General features: G+C 38.5%; 1 protein-coding gene across 2 annotated transcripts in view; it reads right to left on the reverse strand.

The window, feature by feature from the left end:
• Positions 1–18260, reverse strand: part of Thsd7b (thrombospondin type 1 domain containing 7B) — an 866887-nt gene that overhangs the window by 338171 nt on the left and 510456 nt on the right. For both annotated transcript variants that reach the window (XM_040738481.1, XM_040738480.1), the window contains exons 11-12: positions 8287–8416; positions 4221–4324 (exon numbers count right to left, since the gene is read on the reverse strand). In XM_040738481.1, coding sequence (XP_040594415.1) covers positions 4221–4324; positions 8287–8416 — 234 coding nt within the window. The remainder of the gene's footprint in view (positions 1–4220; positions 4325–8286; positions 8417–18260) is intronic.

An 18260-nucleotide genomic window follows, 5' to 3' on the forward strand; every position in this document is an offset into this window, starting at 1 on the left:
AGTACACTCTACTTTTCTTCCCAGAAAACACATTCCTTCCTCCTTCAACAATGAACACAAACTAAATGAAACAACAAAGGCAAAGAATACATATGTCTCTGACAGCAGCTCTTGATTCTTATAATCAACGCCTGGACACACGTTTCCCCCAGCGAACCTGCAGAAATAACCTTGTGATTGTGGTCTCTGTAGGTGAACATGACAGAATCAACCTGTGTCATAAAAGTATACTTCCATTTGGAAGATAAGAATGCAAAGATTTAGAAGTCTCCTCCTTGTCTCCCCAGGAGAAACACACCTGCCATGGAGAGGGAAGCCCCAGAGGCTGATAGCTACACGCTGGATCTTGAATGTTCCCTGTGTAAAGGGTTAACTTCCAGTCATTGACACTAGCAGAGGTGGTGGTGGGGGCCTGAAAGGTTGGGAGGTGGCGTGGAGAAGAGTTGGGGGATGGAGGGATGAAACCTTTTTGACCAGGAATAGTGGGAGGAAGGCAGATCACTGAATCTGTACTCTAGGAGATGCTCTGAGCCTGACTCTTTCCTAGGTGTCCCCTTTTTACTTTTCATTGTCATGAAGTGAACAAGCTTCTCTGCCACATAGACCTGCTGTGACATTCAGCCTCACCTCACTTCTAAAGGCAGTGGGTCACCTGACCATGGACTGGAATTCTCAAAAATGCAGCCAAGATACTTCTTTCCTCTAAGCTGATTTTTTTCCTGAGGTATCTTGTCACGGTGCCAGAAACCTAACAATCAGATTGACAGTTTAGCTTTGACATCTGGTTTACAAGCTATGATGTCTTATTTCAGACTGCGTACTTGTGCTATATTTTTGTGTTTACTAGACCAGGGTGGTTGATAAGCTAATGGTGGATGGTGATCTTTATATCTCCCCTTCTTTCTATGAAGACAATGTCACTCAAGACAAAAATTATTCCCAGAAAATTAAAGTACTAATATTTATAATATGAGTAGTTTATTCTGAATGCAGTTTATATAATTTATTGATTGATTTGAGGGCTTTATGAATATATACTTTACAGTATATTACGTATATATGCTTGGGAAACTGGATAAATCAAATTTTACATTTTCAATCACAAGTTAAAGAAAAATTATGAAAAATTATTACACCAAGCACAACTTACCAAAATAATAGCATACAGATGTACACATACAATACATGCAGTTTTATCCTCAGAAAGCAAGTATTGCTACTGCTATATAATTACAATCTTACTTTTCCTTCAACTTTTCCTCTGTATTTCTTCAAAAGTAAAGGTAACCCAGAATTATACTGGATTATTCCATGCATTTTTAAAAGGAGAAAGGTACTTTAATCTTTAGGAGATTCTTTAAAGGTAAACCATATAGACTCCCTTAAACTACCATGTGAGACAACTATGCTTCTCATTGTTATGAAAACTAAGTGAGAAACAATTAGATGATGATTAGAAATCTGCCTTCTTCATTTCACATAAACATTATTCAGTGAAAGTAAACTGAAACAGAATCCAGGCACCTGAAGATATCAAGAATAGCTGAGACACAAGGACATCATCCTCTGTCTCTTACTTCCTCTCCATTACAATGCCACAGTGTTATCTCTGGTAACAGGGGGCATTTGACACCTGATGAATGAGATACTGTCCAAAAGGAAACCATCTGGGTATCCTTTGAGCCAGTTTTAATGAGGTCACTATGGGTAACAAAATTAAAATTACTCCACAGATAATTTGACACTTTTAGGAATCCCAGAATTCTTACTTTTTCTCTTCATATTACTAAAAAGTTTGCCACTTTATGCATATTTATTTTTTTAAATAAGAGAATACATATTTTGTTCTTCTATATTATCATTTGTTTCAAAAGATGAGCCCATATTCTTTTTGTTATTCAAGTTAAGCACAATATACTAGGTAGTTCCTCATGTGGTAATGATTCTCAACCTTAAATTTTGATGCTATTTCATAACTGTAATTTTGCTACTGCTAAGGATTATAATGTAAATACCTGATAGGGAGGATATCTGAAATTTGATTTCTGTGCAAGGGTCATTTGATCCAAAGAGGGGTCATGACCCACAGGTTGAGAACTGCTGCTCTAGACATTCTCAAAAGTTTCACACTTGAAGTAATGACTGCAAAGCTAGTCCCAGTGTTTGCCTTTGAATTGTATATAAACAAACCCACCAAGCAGACTGTCTCAGTAAGGTTGCTTGCATTCTTCAATAGTATTGAATGGTGATAGGGAAGCATGACTCATGAGGGTTTACTGTATGATCTGAGCTCATCTCCTCTAAGCTACAGAGGATCCAGAAAGAGAGAAAGAAATGAAGGCTTTCTACACAAACCCCTTTGCAAGAAAGTTCTGTGTCACTGTAACCTACAGAGAATTCTCACAGACAAGACTCCTGGTAATGGTGAAAATATAAACATCAGAATGAAATTATTAGCATTAGTGGTAGTACAACTAGTAGGTAATTGTTTCCCTATGTAGCATATTGCCAGGTGTGTGGACTACTTTGGTCTTGAATTTCCCCTACCCCTTCTCTCTAACAGAGAGAATGGTTTCTCTCCTGGGAATTCCCAGTTTTCCTAGTTCACTCATATTTTGTGAAACACATCTTCTAGATGCCTCTAGAGATGGAATGCATTAGGTAAATGTTAGGGGATTTTGTTTTCCACAGATACTTTTTATCTTACTCTGGTCCTTGGGTGGTATCATAACATAGACTAAGACCCTGTTCATCAGCCTTTGGGAATTGCTTTGTTCCCTTTTGTTTTCCAAAGCTAATGCTGAGAGCCCCTGTGTTTGGAAGATAGGCTTGTAACTTACTTTGGAAAACTGGAGACCATATTATTCTCTTATGACTTTGAATTTCATAATGATGGGTCTGATGTAAGTGTTTTTTAATCATGTGGAACTTGTTCAACAAAAAGATGCACAGTTTCCCAGAATAGCATTTTTCTTGGGTAACCTACTTAATAATTTTTCATGTATTTGTTTTATTTTTCTGGAACACTTATAACTTTGGTGTTCAACTTCCTGTATTGATTTTCTGTTTTATTCCTTCCTATTCATTGCTTTATAATCTTCTTTCTTTCATCCTGGAGACCTTTTCCAAAATCCAGTGACTCACTATTTTTTAATACTAATATTTATTAAAAAGGTTTTTAAGGTTGTCTGCTGGAAAGCCAAGAATATCCAGTGTGAAATATCTAACCATATTAATTCCTAAATGTCATTATCTGTAGGTCAGAAAAAGAAACCCAATCCTGTCTAGGTGTGCTTCTGCAGAGGAATAGGGAGTGTTTCTGTTGATGTCGACCAGCTAGGCTACTAAAGCAGACAAAGGAAGAGAACTGAGGGCTCTAACTTCCCAATCAGATGTTCCACAGGACTTCTGGATTTCAGTCCAGCCCCTCATCTCCTTTACCCTTTGACTGTTTTCCAATGCCACAATCTCTCTTGTCCTGAGACTGGGTAATGAACCAACAAGCTCCAACAAAAGCGAGAAGAACAGGAGTGACCAAGTTATTGCATTTTGAGAATAAAGTCCTACGTATCAAGCCTCATATAGTTAGCAACTGCATTAGGAATGAGGCAGAAAAGGAAGCAGTCTGAGTCACTAACTAACTGCTTTGCAGAGCTCTGCTGCTTTTCCTAGAGGATCATAATCAAACACCTCTACTTCAGATACAGAAGCCTCTTACTATGCCTTTTAGAGTTCCTGTGCATGTTAAACACATAGTTCACACACACACACACACACACACACACACACTTGTGCTTAAGCCAGGATCATTAAGATTGGTCAATTCACTCATTATGTTTCCATTCATATATTTGATCATCACATAAACATGCAATGTAAACAAAGTGCAATATGTACTTTCAGATCTGATTTTGGCATCGTCTCAACATCTTGGCCGATATCCAACATACATTCACAATATGGACATGGAGGTCAGTTATGATTGAGACATATTTATTTATTGCCTTGCTTTAGTACTGAGGTGCAATGTAAGGTTATGGTTAAATAATGATATTTAACTAACAACACTTACTAATGCCAAGAGTAAATTTAGTGATAAATATCAATAGCTTAATCCAGAAATATCACAACTTACCCAAATATAAGAATAAGCAACTAAGTACAGAGTAACATGACTTTAAACCACACACGAACGGAAAGCAATTTAAAACTCAGCTTACCTCTTGTCTGCAATCCCTTCCCACATGCCTCGCTGGTGCCTGTTCTCCCCTGCCTGACAGACTCTGGAACCAAGATACAAGGGCTCCATTTCTGCAGTTTCCACCTGTGACCACAAGGAAGAACACAACAGAATGTTTACCACAACAAATAAGCAGAGGAAATACTTGCAATACTTGACTTGGAGATGTAGAAATAGAAAGAGCAGGGTTCAATTAGCCTGAATTTGAATCAAACCATGCCCAGCAGTGTAAACCTTGCAAATTATCTGTCCTTGGTGGATTATCTGTCATTGGTGAAGTCATGAACCCTAAAGAAGAACTTACTTCCCCTACTTCCCTAAACTAGTATAATTTCTAGCCGCATATGAAAATGTGACCTTTATGCCTTAGGTAAATGTAGCTCTCACCCTCCAATAAAGAAAAGTCTTTTTGCAGCAAATTGAGACTATTGGATAACTCTACAATGGTTCCAAATACAATACAAAACAAAAAACAGCTTACCATGGGGCAAACCATGGGGTTCCCAACCCCAACAGACACATCTCCAATGTACCGTCTACACTTAAGACTAAGGGAATATCATGAAAGAGGAGACCAAGGACTCTAAGAGCCAGAGGATCAGGACATCTTCACTGAGAAAATGACTTTTATATCTGACAGGGAAGCTGCAACCATGAAACTTCAAAAAACTGTCAGCCTCAATAAGACCTTCAAAATGACAACACAACTTGGCATGCCAATATAAATATAAGACATCTCACAGAGTCCCAATCATATATGAAGAATTACAGGCAGCTAATGGATATTGAAAGATTCTCATATCAGGCTGTCAAACCCTAAATAGTCAGCCTTAAACATATGTACATATGTATGTAATATTGCAGATACCTCTATATTCTATTCATATACATATACATACATACATTCATACATAGTGTGTTACAATAAGAAATGAAATAGAAGTCAACTCTAGCAAGTGTTGAGGATGGTAAGAGCTAACTGTTGACTTCATTATCCACCCAGTTTCATGATTAAAGCCGTGATTCTACTTTAGGGAATTTGAACATTTCATATGTGAATCTTAGTTCATACAAAAAACATCAAGGAGAAGCTTAAAATGTACAGACCACCCTGTTTACATACATTCATTTTAAAAGTTAAATGTAAAGAAGAAAAGGGAACAATCCTTGTCCTCTACCAAGACATAGAAGATTCAAAGGTTGGACATATGAAAGCTTGGGGTATAAACTTTCACCCATTCTCTTGTCCTTCTGTTTTCTTTTTAAATATGATACTTCTAGGATTCAGATGTTACTCTACCGTTTCTATCAGTATGGGATGAAATATAAAAGACGACTCTAGGGTCCAACCTTATCTAAAAGATCATCTTAGGGAAGAGGAATGGATTTATCTGATGAGATATCAGGATTTAGCTGGGTGTTGGTGGTGCACACCTTTAATCCAACACTCCAGAGGTAGACCTGGTCTACAGAGTGGTGGTGGGCTCCTAGCCACATTTGATTCATGTGGATTCCTTAAGCTAAGTTTACTCGAGCTTCTCTGACCAACATGAAACCAGGGCCTTCACTGTAGTTTATCTTGCTGTGTGGATGGAAAGGTATGGAAGGATTGTCAGAGGTCTGGGATGATAAACTAGAATTCAGTCAGAGTAAGTGACAGCCTGACGTTGGACCATTCCGGTTACTTGCTCATGGCTCTTGGTTACGTCTCACTGCCAATTCTATGTGAAGATTATGCCTTCATGCTGTTTTCTTCTTTAGTGTCTAATTTAATGTACTGGATGATGCACATAATACAGGTGGGCATTTTAACTCTGTTCTGATTTGGGAAATGTGGGCATGTGGCCTTACTGCAGTTAAAAGGATGAACCAGAAGATAGCAATTTTAAAAAACCACCTAAACTTGTTTTTAAGGATAACTTCATCTAGAATGCCAGTGTAGGGGAAGCAAAATCTCACTAGAACCACAGTGATCAACATTATAAGATCTTTTACAAGAGCCAGAGAGTTGTGTTAACTTGGACACAGTTTGAAGTGCACATAAGGAAATGGGATCTGAATATAACAGAGTTGATTTCTGGAAAAACAGCAGGAGATAAAAAGAAAAAAATTTAAACATGGGTTACATTGAAGTGCTATCAAATAGCAAGGACAGTGAAAATTGAATGGCCCATCAATGGTGTCTGAGATCTCCGCTGATTATAATGGACCTGGACTTATTAAAATGTCTGATAATATTTGATCTGGCTAAGTTCTTCACTTGGCTACTTTCCCCAGGAGCGATTTTTTGGACATAGAAGTTTCAATATTTACCCACAGCACAAGACGGTGATTACTGACAGTGATTCCACGATACCACCATGGTTATGGGAGCAAAGAGCAGTCTGGGCCTGATCCCACTGTTTATCTACATTCTCTGCAAACTGTCCATCAAATTGGATTGACAGAGTGAAGAATGGCAGAGCCGTGGGATTGGACTTCTCAATGGCACTCTTACTCTGTACCTAAAATGAGCTCTCTTTGAAATGCAATGAAACTGCATTATTCCTGAATAAATTAGGTCTTAAGCCTCACAACTTTAAGACACAGTTTCTAAAATTATCAGGATAAAACATTAGATAATTTTGTAAAATACATTTTGAGTGAGTTGGTAAAACTATATGATTTTTAAATCACAAGCTATTATAATAAATCAGCGATTACACTTAATCTAAGATTATTTAAAAGCCATGGTGTCATTGATTTTAAAACTTTCAAATTCTAAAAGACTGGAAGGTTAACACTTGAAAAAGAAACTTGGATATGGTTTCATAAACAGTAGTTACCAATTTCTAAAAGAGAAGCTAGACCCAAGATGATCTCAAATTTATGACTTTCTGTGTCAGCCTCCTAAGAGCTAGACTATGGGTACATACTACCATAGCTAGCTTATTTGTTGAAAGTTCTAAGATGAGAACAATAGGATGGCTATGGTACCTTATGGTGTGGTAGTATATATTTATGTTGTGTCTATGTGATTGTGTATATGTATATATATGTGTATCTATGTGGATATGTGCATCTATGTGTTTCTGTGTTTATCTGTCTATATGTATAAGTATTTACGTGCACAAACGTGTATGTGTGTGTTATGTGGATATGTATATGTGTTTATAAGGCATTTGTGTTTCCATGTGTGTGGCTGTGTTTGTCTGGGTGTACATGTGTGTATATGTGCAGTTTTGTGTATTTCTCTATACATGTGTGTATATCTATGTGTGTGATTTTATATGTGTGCCTTTTTCTGCCTGTGATTGTGTCTGTGTGTCTGTATGTGCACCTTTGTTTACGTGTTTCTATGTGTATTTGTTTATCTGTATGTTTGCGTGCATATGTGTATATAAGTTTGTATATATGTGTATGTGTGTATGTATAAGTGTTTACATGTGTATGTTTGTTTCTAAATGTCTCTAACTTGTGTATGTGCCTATAGATGTATGTTTGTGTGTACATGTTTGTATGTGTCTATGTGTGTGTTTATATGTGTTTGTGTATGATTGTGTGTATCTGTCTGTATGTGTTTATATCTATGTGTGTGATATATATGTATGTATATGTGTGTGTGTAAGTATAATATGTGTGTGTAGGGTATGTATGTGTAGGTGTCTGTGTATGTAGATGTGTGTGTGTATGTGTAAGGGTATGTCTTTGCATCTATATGCATGTAAGTATAATATGTGGTTGTGTGTGTATGTATGTATGTATGTATGTTCCAGATAAAAAGCTCATCCTGTCTCTTTTAGGATTATTATCTAGAAAACTGATTGCAGAAGAGGCAGCATTCCAGTAGCTCACTTATAGCCAATCACGCTCCAGTTTTAGTCTCCTGTTAATTAGGTATTCATGTTCTTTATTCCTTCTGAATACATTCTAGTAAAGAGAAGAAAATTACTGAATATTTAAAGGTATAAAATGTTACACTTAAAAATCACTAAGCAACTGTATATGAATGAAAATATTGTATAATTATGCTCAAGTCTAATGATAATTCAAATGTAACTAATTACCTGTATGTAGGACACAATGAGATATCTTCACACACTCTCTCTTCAAATAAAGTATCTGGGCACTCTTGACCTCCATTGGCGGCTTCCTGGATGATAATCCTGTATCGAGACTGTTTTATTGTGGTATTTCCTGAAGGAAATGAAAAAGAAAATTGTAGTCCCTGTTAGTTACACTGACACAGATCAAATCCAGGTTGCAACTGGAAGAAAAGTGAAAAATAGTTATGTTAAGCATATTTGTAAAGGCAAAGCTAAGACAAGAGCAACAGATCCTGGGAGCTGGTGCTCAATCTTCCTCCTGTGGAAGAGAACCTCTACACGGAGGCACTGTAAGTTCAAATGTTATTTCAAATCTGGGTATTCAGAAAGCACCACTTTCTACTGTCTTGATGCATTTTAAGTTAAACAGCTTTTAAAAAGATTGTTATTTTTGTGTGTATGGATGTTTTGCTGCATGTAGGTCTATGAACCAAGTGAACATCTGAAGCTTGGGAAAGGTACAAAAGGGCATCCAACCCTTGGATCTAAAGTTACACACAGCTGTGAGCTGCCACATGTGTACTGATAATCAAACCCTGGTCCTTTGCAAGAGCAGCAAGTGCTCTTAGTTGTTGAGCCATCTTTCCAGCTCCAAATATATTTTAAGTTAATGATACCCTACACTTCATATGGCATGCAAACACCATATCATGGTCTGGGGCCCATATTCCCTCCTTCAGCTCAGAGAGCAGCTGAAGGGCCTGGAGTTTCATTGTGTAGCTCCTTCAATTTGAAGTTTCCCCTTATAGTCAGCTTTATGAGATAGAAACTCTTCTATTACAGTTGATAGTGTCCAAATTTATTGATTGATACTTAGTCTCCATAATCAATATGTTTGGGAAAGACAGTGCAAACTGAAAGTGAACAGAATATTGCTTATTTCAAAGTTTTGCTGTGAAGTATTAGCAGGCGCCTCAATGGAAAGACATGGACATGTCAGTGCACTAGCTTCAGATGCCTTCTGCATCAGCCACAGCTGTCAATTATGTTGCAGTGTTTAGAAATGATTTCAATTACTACATTCAGGATATATTAGCAGCAATATATTTGCAACTGAAACTCTAACATTACAGGATTTACAATGAAACAGGAAGAGAAGGGACAGATACAATCCTGGTATTAAAGACACCTGCATCTGTTTTTGACTTAGGATCCAAAGGTAGTTTCACAGAAAGCACACATTTTATTTTATTCTAAGCCTGGAAGGCTACATAGCAAAATTAAAGTGCAAAGGACAAAACCATTTCGAGTCAGGGAAAGAGTTTTGAGAAAAGGTTGAGATGGAAAATGAGAGGAATTTGTGGAGGAAGCCACTGTGTGTTCAAGGAGAAAGAATGTGTGTATGGAAGTTGAGAGAGGGGCCAAGCGTAGGAGAGGTACAAAGAATGGAGAAGGGGGCTGTGCAGGCCACAAAGGAGTTAATTGGTGGATACGGGGCAGGTAATGGACCTAACAATGTTAGTAAGTTAATTTCTGGAAAGCCAGTAAATTAAATGGAGCAAAACACAAGAAGAAAAAGAGCATTTGTGGCAATTACGTGTGCACACGGATTTTTTTAAAAGCCATCAATACAAGAAGACTTACAGAGGAGAGCAGCTGACCCACAACTTCCCTACCTCTGCTTCCCTTTTTAGAAGCAACATTTTCAACTGTTCTGTTTTCATATTTAATTTTGGCCACTTTCATGTCATATGCTTTTGTCATTACTTCTTGATGCACGCATGACCTTCAAAGTTACATGGTGGCTTTCTGCTATAAGTAATGGAAAATTTATCTTTCATCAATTTCCAGGTTTTTATAATTGCTTAGATATTTTTAAGCCTCTGTTGTTTATTTAGTCACTCGGTAACCAATAGTTGTTTTTAGTCTTACTCCTCACACTTGTCTTTTATTCACCCATTCTCTTTAAAGTCCACCTAACTCAGTGGGTTTTCCTCCCAATTGCCTCTGTTCAGTAATAGTTAGGTCATGGCTCCACATGGTGTGTGCTCAGTTTCTTGCTTCCACACTCTCTGCTAAGTCATCTCTGTTTTCTACAAATAGGTTTTGATCTCCTGTCTAAGGACAATCCTTTACTTTTATTCTTGAAAATACTTGATTAGTTTTAAAGCCTGAATTTTGTGAGATCTTCAGAAGCAAAGGGGAGCACAGCATAGCACTTGCACATGTCCTGATGTTGATTATAGGATTATAGGATTGGCATGTGTTTTCCAAACACATGTTGTCCCTGTCTAACCTGCCGTGTACATGGCAAGGAAGCTAACCATGCTAGGATGCCATTAGCCCCCTTGCAAACTTGCTCATTTGAAGTTTGTCTAGTGAAAGATGGTCACAGATGAGGGGAAGTAAAAGAGGGGGGCAGGAGAAAAGAGACAATAACGATTACTCCACTCAACATATCCTTCTGAGTCACCCTACTGTTGCCCCTCCCTCTTTTACTATAAGCCACCATTCTCCTACATCCCTACTGGCACTTGTCTCTGGTTGTTGCCTTTTGGTTCCATTAACTGCATCTTCCAATATCAATGTTCAATCTCCCAAAGGTCATCAGTCTGGCTCTAAACTACCATCCCTTGTTAGTCAATGATACCATGGTCTATTCCATGGAAAATGCCCCTTCATTACATTTTCCTCAGTCGCACATCTGCCAGACTTGTCTTCTACCAGGAAATGCCAAAGTTCTAAGAGGAGATGCTTCTGCCATAAAACAGAGCAAATGACATGATCATCCCTCACCCCAGGCATCAGAAGGATGTAGAAATAGCAACATATAAACAAAACTGTCATAGAAACATTGCTTCAAGATCACAGTATCTTCACTTGGGTATAGACAGCATTTGTAAATAATTATGTCATTAGAAGAAAGTCTCTGCACCCACTCCCAATCAATTCCTGCTGCATTTGCTTATTCTGAAAATTATTATTTAGCTAGAATTTACACATGAGTATGGGTTTGCATGTATGATGTTCACATATTGTCTCAGGAAACTTTAAATAAATATCAAGGATAATGAAAAGAATGAGTGATGTTGTTATATAACATTAAGTATGCAGTTTAATAATTGTTGAGGAAGGCCCATCCCTTTCCTGGCAGTACAGGCAATTAATCGCAAAAGGGAGAAGAGAGACATTTTTTTTCATGGTATAGTCACTAGCAAGTTGTTCATGCTCCTGCCTATAATCCCTTCACTCATGACCCTGTAGACAACCCTAATGATTCACAGGGTGGGAGGAAGAGAGAGAGAGGGAGAGAGGGAGAGAGAGAGAGAGACACACACACACACACACACACACAGAGAGAGAGAGAGAGAGAGAGAGAGAGAGAGAGAGAGAGAGAGAGAGAGAGAGAGAGAAACCCAATGAAGACTAGATCTATGATGGCAGGATTTAGTGAATCTCATTTCTACTCCCACACCATGTATATACAATATTCTCTCTCTCTCTCTCTCTCTCTCTCTCTCACACACACACACACACACAAACACACACACACATACACACACACACACACACACACACACACACACACACACTGCCTTGATATTGTGACTCCAGATTGAATTGTTCAATTGTATTACACTGATAGCCATTTCTAACCTCTAACTTTTAGGTAGAGGTTAGATGAGATGGATTCTATGGTAAAAATAGTCAATTAGCATACAGGTAAAATTTTTATAGAGAGGAAAACAATGGTTACTTTATGTAAATGAAGGGAAATGTACATGACTTTGAAGAGGGGTATAGAATTAGGAGTCTGAGATATGGAAACAATACCAGGATGTGTAGCACATTCATTAGATTCTGTGTGTATGTCTTTCTCCTTGGTCATAGTGAACAGTCAATTCTGAAGGGTTTTCCCAGAGTCTGTCACAAACAGCAGTTTTGATATAGCGATCCTGTGACAAAGACAAGGGCAGGCAGTGTGCACATCTAGAATGATGCTATAAAAGATATTATCACACCATCTCTATGTGCAGGTCAGTTTCGGGGGGTGATGAGTTTGCAGCAATTCAAGAGAAACAAGAAAAGAGAATGCTTTGGCAATTTTCCCCCATGCTGTGAAGCCAGACAAAGCAAGGTAAGCCAAATTGAGGATACTGTCATGAAATTACTCCATTGATTACACAAAAAGATGATTTATGGGAAGAAGGTATGGAAGCAGATATGGTGGCTTGAAGATAAAATATACTTGGGAACAATTTATACATACAAAACTACACAGTTTACCAGAATTGTCCATCAGCTTAATGTCAGATCCACCCTGAGCATTTTGCGTATACTGCCTTATTTTATTATTTTATAACTCCTGAGTATTAATACTATCATCATTATCATTGTTCTCATTTTATAGACAAAAATAGACAGTGGAAGAAGGAAACATTTTCTCAAAGTCCCTTTAATATAGTTAGACTGTCTTACACAGACTTTGAAGTCTACGATATTTCCATAAAAAGGAAACATTCCATGAGAAAGATTTCTAATCACAGCTTATGGATTACAATTCCCTTTCAAGCCATTCTTCAAGTCATCTGCAGAAGACTTAAATGTCAGTAGTGTGAGTGATGCTTCCCGCCTCATTAGGCCAATGAAAAATAACAATAAGTTAAAGTATTCATTTGCAAACATAAACAATTGCTTTAGAATGATTATGGCTAACAAGCAATTCACCTGAATCCAGTTTTGATTTATGCATAATCTGTCATCACTAAGTCATGAGGTATAATTAAGCTTACATTATTAATTACAGTGGAAAGAAGTAACATTTCAAAGGATGATAATTTAAAGATGAACAATTATATTTAACATGGAAAATATGAGAGTGGGTTCCAAGCATTAAGAGATACTTACAGATTCACGGTAGGTGCCTATGCCACCACTTGCCAGCACAGTGGCAGCAACAGCAGATGAAGTAGATGTGTAAAAATGACCTGTTTGATTTTGCATCTAAGTCAACTGGAATATATCTCACAGAATTAAATGTCACATGGGTTGAGATCTGACGCTGGATGATATTCAGTCAGAGTTTTGGAGTAAAGCACAGATACTAAGTTTATAACTGATTGAACTTGCCAATGAGATGGTGTACATGCATGACTCAGCTGGTTTGAAGGTATGAGACCCAGTGTTAGAGATGAACCCACATGGCATGAGCCTTCCCGCCAGCCTGGTTCCAGAGCTGCATCAGTCCCAAATAAACACACAGGAGGCTATATTAATTATGAAGCTGTTGGCCTTGCTTGTTTCTTACTGGATAGCTCTGACTTAAGTATTTAACCCATAATTGCTAATCTAAGTATTTCTCTTACTGGAAAGGTTTCTGGGCTTCCTACCCCATGGCGTTACATTTTGACTTCTGTCTTTCTCCTTCCCAGAGTCCTCCTGGACTAGTTCCACCTATCTTGGTTCCCTATTGGCCAACAGTGCTTTATTGACATATACACAGGGCTTCCCCCATCATCTCCTCTTTTCTGTCTGAACAAAAAGAAAGGTCTTAACTTTAACATAGTCAAATTATATATAACAGAACAGTTATCAAGTAAGAACACAGTTACAATATTTTGTCTATCAACATTTAGCAAGATTAAAGAAAATATCATCTATCCCATCCTTGTGAGTCCAAAGTTCTATATGTAGCTTATCTTCTATCATAACTAAGGAAAACTATAACTATCTGCCTTCAACTCCATCAAAGACCACTGAAGCATAATATATAAGCACTAGAATTGACAGACATCTTGCTAACTCTACAGTCACCTGAAGTTCCTCTGTATTGTCGGGGCATCCATCTTTAGCCCATATGCAACAGTGTGTCTGGAAGACTTCTCAGCAAAGCAGGAAATTTCAAACTGTCCATCTGCATCAGCAGTCTGTCAGTCATTTTTCTGTGTCCTGCAGAAAGTCTTGTAGACTCTTCCATGAATCAGGGACCCTGAAGGACTGTTTGAGTTTAGTAGTCACTTTCCTGTGGGTCCTGCATGTCCAGTTTATACAGCAACAGTCCAGCAGTCTAGGCAAGAGCAGTTTCTTGCCCAAATGGCTAATCTTGCCATGTTGAAAGCAAACTCCATAATGAGTCTCTTCGATGCCCATCTTCCTCTCAGACATAATTGGTGCTGCCATGAGCAGACACTTCTCATTGTCAAGAAAAACCCTAAACCATTTTAAATGCCATTTTCTGAAGGTCTTTGAAAGGTTTGAAGACTGCCTATCTATCTCAAATATATTTCTGTACATCTAGAAAACCTAACTTACCTAACTATAAGTTCTGACTATTAAAAGTAACTATAATCTGTATTTAATTATGCATTATGTTTTAAAAGATCAGTATAAGCACAATACTTAATCAAGAGGAAAAATATACATAACACAAAATTGACCTTGTATTTGTATCAATAACTGAAAAACCATACCCATAACAGGGTGTAAATAGAGAGAGAGGGTCTCCTGGCGCTCTCTCCTTGGATGCTGGCCACGTTTTGGGGAGCTTCCCACGTAAGTTACTTCTTTCTATCTGAATAAATATCCTACGACCTTTTCCCAGCATTCTTAGTGTGAGTTGTCAACCATCCACATTTCGTGTCAGAAGTGATACACCCCGCAGAGCTGCCGAATTTGCCTGTAGCGACAGTGCCGCAGTTTCATTTTTTTCTGAGCTCCAGAGCGATTCTAGCGCCCCCCCCATCCCCACTGCCACTAGCTTGACCATTTATTGCTAGAAAGCCTCTTTGCTGAATGGGTTTGGGGACTTCCCTGTGGCCGATTCTGAGCAAGCTCAGAAGCCAGAGCCGCTTGCCCCCTTTGGGATATCTGTTCCACGGGTTCACTGCATGCCTGGGTACCATCCTGAGAAACTGATGTTTACCTTGACCCCAGCTGCTTGTGCTCAGCCTGCCACGATCCCACCACCGCACCCTTTGCTCGCTTGACTTGCCCCACCTCCCGTTGCTGCCTATGCTGGCACTGAATTTCATACTTCACCGGGAAGTTGGGTCATGTGATACTTTCATTCCCTCTTCCGACCAAAAAATTTTGTGGCTGTTATCAAGCTAAGGGGGTCCCAATCTGCACAGGCTTTTCCCTTCCCGAATCTGTTTGCTAATTTTCTTGCAAGCTGCTTTTAGCTATTACTTGGAAAAATACCGAGGTTTCACGGCGTAGCTGTGTTTGGCTGTACAAGCACGGTAACTACAGGTCAAATTCCTCTCAAATCCAAATTAATTAGAGGTGAATTTTACTTAAAAATTGGTGGTAAGAATACCTATTTATACCATGGCAGAAAATTTAACGATGCAGAACGTTAGAGAGTTGATTGCCAATGTCGTGAATTATATATTGGGAAACAATTATGATATATTTCAAACATATTTGTGTCTAATGCTAACGGTCATCTTCATATTCCATATAATAGCATGGAAGAAATATGTTAAAACCAGGGCAGAAAAGAGGGAAATTGTGCACATGATGGAAAAATTAGAATCTTCAGGAAAAGGAGGAATTGGCCCCCAGAGTAGATAACTTGGAACTTAAACAGAACAACCTTCAAGACACGATTGATTCCATGTCCTCTGCATTTATGGCAAAAATATAGTCTAGGCAGAAGGAAGCTACCAAATTATCAGGGACAATTCATTCTGTGTCTGAAGACAATGACTGTTTAGCAGATAGGATGATATTCCTAGAAGACAACTTGCATGCCATTCAAGCCTCTAGGGACAACAGTATTAAATGCTTGGAATCACACTTACTGATGAGTCTAAGGAACGTGCAGATTTTATTAGGTCATTAGAACAACTTTTTGATTCAGGTAATCCAATCACTCAGAGATATAATGGTCATGAGGCTGCAAGCCTTAGAGGATCCACAATTTGATACATCAGATTCAGAGGTACTAGCCACTAGACCACCAGGCAATGGCAGAGGTATACCTACAAGACACCTAGGAGATCTTCCTAGCGTGGCTTTTCCAGTAACTTTGACAGAAAGACCAGTAATACGGAGGCACCATAATGGGTCCATCACTTACCAGTGGGAACCAATACAGATAAAGGATCTGAAAGGAATTAAGCAAGCCATATTATCTTACAGGGTCCACAGTCCCTATGTCAGGGAATTGCTGAATTTTTGGGCAAGCATGGATAAATAATGCCCAAAGATTGAAGTCATTTAATTTCAGTGGTGCTGGACAATTCTTCCTAAATACAATGGAAGGCTTTGTGGAGGGAGGAAGCAAAGGCACTAGAACTTCAAGGCTTAAGGAAAGATTTTGGGTCCTCCCAAGAAAAGAATCTTAGTGAGGATAAGTATGCTGATTCACAGGCCCAGGCTGAATTTGACAACCATATACTATCTTTATGCCATACAGCAGCTCTGAATGCTTTGAATAAGGTTCATGAACCAGGAGAAAAAATGTAACCCAAATGAAAGCGATACAGGGTCCTAGAGAAAGGTTCACTGAATTCTTACAAAGATCATCCAGAGAAGTAAAATTACAGGTAAATGATTCAGATTCTAGGCGACTCCCTATAGAATCTCTAGCTTATGAGAATGCAAATCCACAGTGCAAACAGATACTTCTGGCCCTTAAAAATCAGATCAGCGCCATTGGATGAATGGATCTTGTATACAGCTAATATTGAGTATAATGGTCAAGATACAGGAACCTGTGTAGGAGAGGCATTTTTAAAGGCCTAAAGAGGCTCCGAGAGGACAAATGTCCTAACCTTGAGAAGATAAAAAAACTTGGGTTGGAGAAACAATCTCCAGAAGTTTAAAAAGACATCATAATACCAGATTTTTTTTTGGTTTTTACGAGATAGGGTTTCTCTGTATTGTTTTGGTGGCTGTCGGTCCAGCCTGGTCTCGAACTCACAGATATCTGCCTGCCTCTGCCTCCCGAGTGCTGGGATTAAAGGCGTGTGCCACCACTGCTAATACCAGATGTTTTAATTGCGGCAAAATAGGACATCTGAGTAGGAACTCTAGGCAAAGTATTCCTAGAAATAAGTCTCCTAGGAATGATTCAAACAGAAGGCCTCAGCGTTCTGGATTATGCATGAGTTGTGACAAAGGCCAACACTGGACTAATGATTGTAGGTCGACCACAGACAAACAAGGTAACTCTTTACAATCAGGAAACTTCTCAAGGGGCCTATCGAAGGCCCCCATGTCAAAAGTGGTCTGGTCATTCCCTTTCACTGTGGAAGATGATTTCTCTCAGGTCAATTAGAAGATCCACAGCCTATTGTAAAGACTTATAGTGCTATGGATGACAGATTAGTTACTGAGAATGATACTGGAGGAAACAAAAAAGGTGTACTTTGGCAGACTTGAGACCAAAATTAAAAGTGCAGATAAATAACATTATGGAAGGCTTGGTAGACACAGTAGCAGATATCACTATTAGTACTCAAAAAAACCGACCCTCCAGATGGCCCTTAGAAGTAGTAAATGTTCAGTTGTTAGGGATTGGAACCCTATCTCAAGTAAAACAAAGTATGAAACAGGTGGAATGTATAGGGCCACAAGGAAAAAGAGGAAGACTGAGGTCATATGTCGCAGATTTTGCTATAAATCTCTGGAGTCATGAGTTATTACAACAATGGAATACCCGGATTAACATTCCTTCTGTGTCAGATATGAACCATAAACAAGCTCTTAGTGATAGAAAAAATATTGTAAGGTACTACAGTAAACAGATGCTGAACATATAGGCTGTACAGTTACAGGATGCTAGTGCCACACCTACATATGAATCAAAAGCAATACCCTTAAAATGTCTTTCAGATGAACCTGTCTGGGTAGAGCAATGACCTATGACCCCTGATAGGCTAGAGACTATAGGAAAGCTAGTTAAGGAACAGCTAGATGTTGGAAATATTGAAGAATCCACCAGTGTGTGGTTTTCCCCTATTTTTGTTATCAAGAAGAAGTCTGGT

This window comes from Mesocricetus auratus, unplaced genomic scaffold, assembly GCF_017639785.1.
Source record: "Mesocricetus auratus isolate SY011 unplaced genomic scaffold, BCM_Maur_2.0 Super-Scaffold_100676, whole genome shotgun sequence".
NCBI lineage: Eukaryota > Metazoa > Chordata > Mammalia > Rodentia > Cricetidae > Mesocricetus > Mesocricetus auratus.